Source organism: Trypanosoma equiperdum, assembly GCF_001457755.1.
Source record: "Trypanosoma equiperdum strain OVI genome assembly, contig: ctg_81, whole genome shotgun sequence".
NCBI lineage: Eukaryota > Euglenozoa > Kinetoplastea > Trypanosomatida > Trypanosomatidae > Trypanosoma > Trypanosoma equiperdum.
This window is the reverse complement of record NW_027124776.1, coordinates 23,904-25,905: the sequence shown is the minus strand read 5'-3', so window position 1 is coordinate 25,905 and position 2,002 is coordinate 23,904. Positions and strand designations below refer to the sequence as shown.

Genomic DNA, 2,002 nt, shown 5'->3' with positions numbered 1-2,002 from the left:
AAAAAAAAAAAAAGAACGCGAGAGAATGATTTTTCATATTTTCCTACATAGATTCAATTTCACAGCAACAGTGTTTCGTTCTTTATTTGTGATAGATAACTGTTTAAACCCCTTCTTTGCCACCATATTTTAATTTTTGAACAGAAATGAAAAGACGTCTCTGCATCTATTACTTTCCTTTCATATATATATATCTGCTGTGCTGCCCCAGATGGTTCTATGGCGCTTCTGAATTAACCCTTAACTGCAATTAAAAAAAAATGTTGCGGTGGGGGGCGCCGCTTTTTCTTTTTTTTTTTTGCAAAGGAACGGAAGAAGACCACATGTCGTTTTAATGGGATTTTTTTTTGCAAAAAGAACGATACTATTTCCATGTCCCTCCTTCAATGATACTCATGCATCACACGTTCCTGCAATTTATTTCTGCTTGATTGCTGCCTCTCTGCATGCATGTAGGAAAGGAAGTGTTGAGGGATTAAGATTGAGATGCGTATACATCATGCATTCTTTAGGCAATCTTGTCGCATAATGCGCGGTATCGACTCAGCGAGATCAACTCCCACTTTTGTTAACGGTACCGACGGCATGGGGACCATCCATATGTTATTTTCGAAACGAACTCACAGTAACACAACTCATAGTAATGCAGACTCAGCTTATATGCCTGGCAGCAACCTCCATGTTGAGCACCCCATAGTGCAACTACCCGCACGCTCATTATGGTGCAAGCAATATCCTCTTGATATTTCTCTTGTTCGTCGCGGTGAGTTCAATGATATGATTGGCCGAGTCCGAGCAGCGCGGCATTACTACCAATATCCTTCTTTGTGTGCTCCAAAGATTGGTTGGAACGTGCAGATGTTTACCCTCTTTGATGGCACTGTCTTCATTAACCCCATTAACCTTGACGCACTAGAGGTGGAGGAAATAGCTAAGCAAAAGAGCATCACCTTTGTTGAGGCTGAAGCTCTGTGGATGGAAAAGAAACGCCGTGAGGGGAAAACTTGTTTTGCATGGGAGCCGTGTGCCAGTTGCTGTTTTCTGCTACATTTCATTGAGCGTCCGTCAACGGTGCGTGTGCGGGCGATTGCAGAAGATGGCAACCCATTTGAAGTTACCCTCGATAAGATGAGGGCGCGGATGGCGTTGCATGAATTGGACCATCTTAACGGTATTCTTTTTACCCGTCGGATTCCTGACACGAGTCACGTCGTCCCGTTGGAGGGGTTTAGTACAATGAGCGAATGGCCTGATGATTACCCCTCGTTGGAGGCCCGAAGCACATTCCTCTATACCACTTTCACGCCACCCTACACATTCATCACAGATAGCGTTGAAGATGCTCAACTCCTCGACCGGAAGTTCGAGGATGGAATATATCCCGGTTGCGAGCATGACAGGCGCATGCGCATTGAAAGTGCTGCGTTTGAAGAACTACAGCGGGCACAGTGGCGTATGGAAAAGACACGTGAGGAGAATAGCGAGGAGTACGATGGAGTTGAGGGAGAGGTGGATGAAGAAGATCAAGAACACTGTGAGGAGACCGCCGCTGGTGGTGTTGCAGTGAAGGATAACGCCCCTCAGTAGCCAAAGGACACAAAACATCGGGAGTGTGACACCATTCAACGGGTAGGTGCAGTACTATTTATTTGTTTCCTTCTTGAACTCGAAGGTGTTTGTGTTGTTATATGGGATATGAACTTATTCGCTTCCCTTACCGTTTACCTCAGTTTCGTTACAATTCACTTCGGTTATCCCTATTTGTCAGTGTTGCTGTCTTCGTTAACTTCTTAATATTATTCTTTTTATCCTATGTGTGGGTGATACAGGATAGGGTAAGCACCGAAAAAATATGCACCGAAAGCAGGCATGGTCAAAGCGCGTGAAGAAGGAGCGCCAAAAGAAGAAGTACCTCACGCGCATGCAGGCAACGCGTTTGCTGCAGGTCGACTCGATTCACTTTCGTCGCCTCTGCATACTCAAGGGTATTTATCCCCGTGCT

General features: G+C 45.2%; 1 protein-coding gene across 1 annotated transcript; it reads left to right on the top strand.

Moving 5' to 3' along the window:
- Window positions 1-486: 486 nt before the first annotated feature.
- On the top strand, window positions 487-1,587 carry TEOVI_000381000 (Peptide deformylase 2; the record flags this gene model as incomplete). The annotated part of the gene is made up of 1 exon (XM_067226655.1): window positions 487-1,587. One exon carries the CDS (start codon window positions 487-489, stop codon window positions 1,585-1,587), a length of 1,101 nt encoding a protein of 366 aa, XP_067082756.1.
- Window positions 1,588-2,002: the final 415 nt, after the last annotated feature.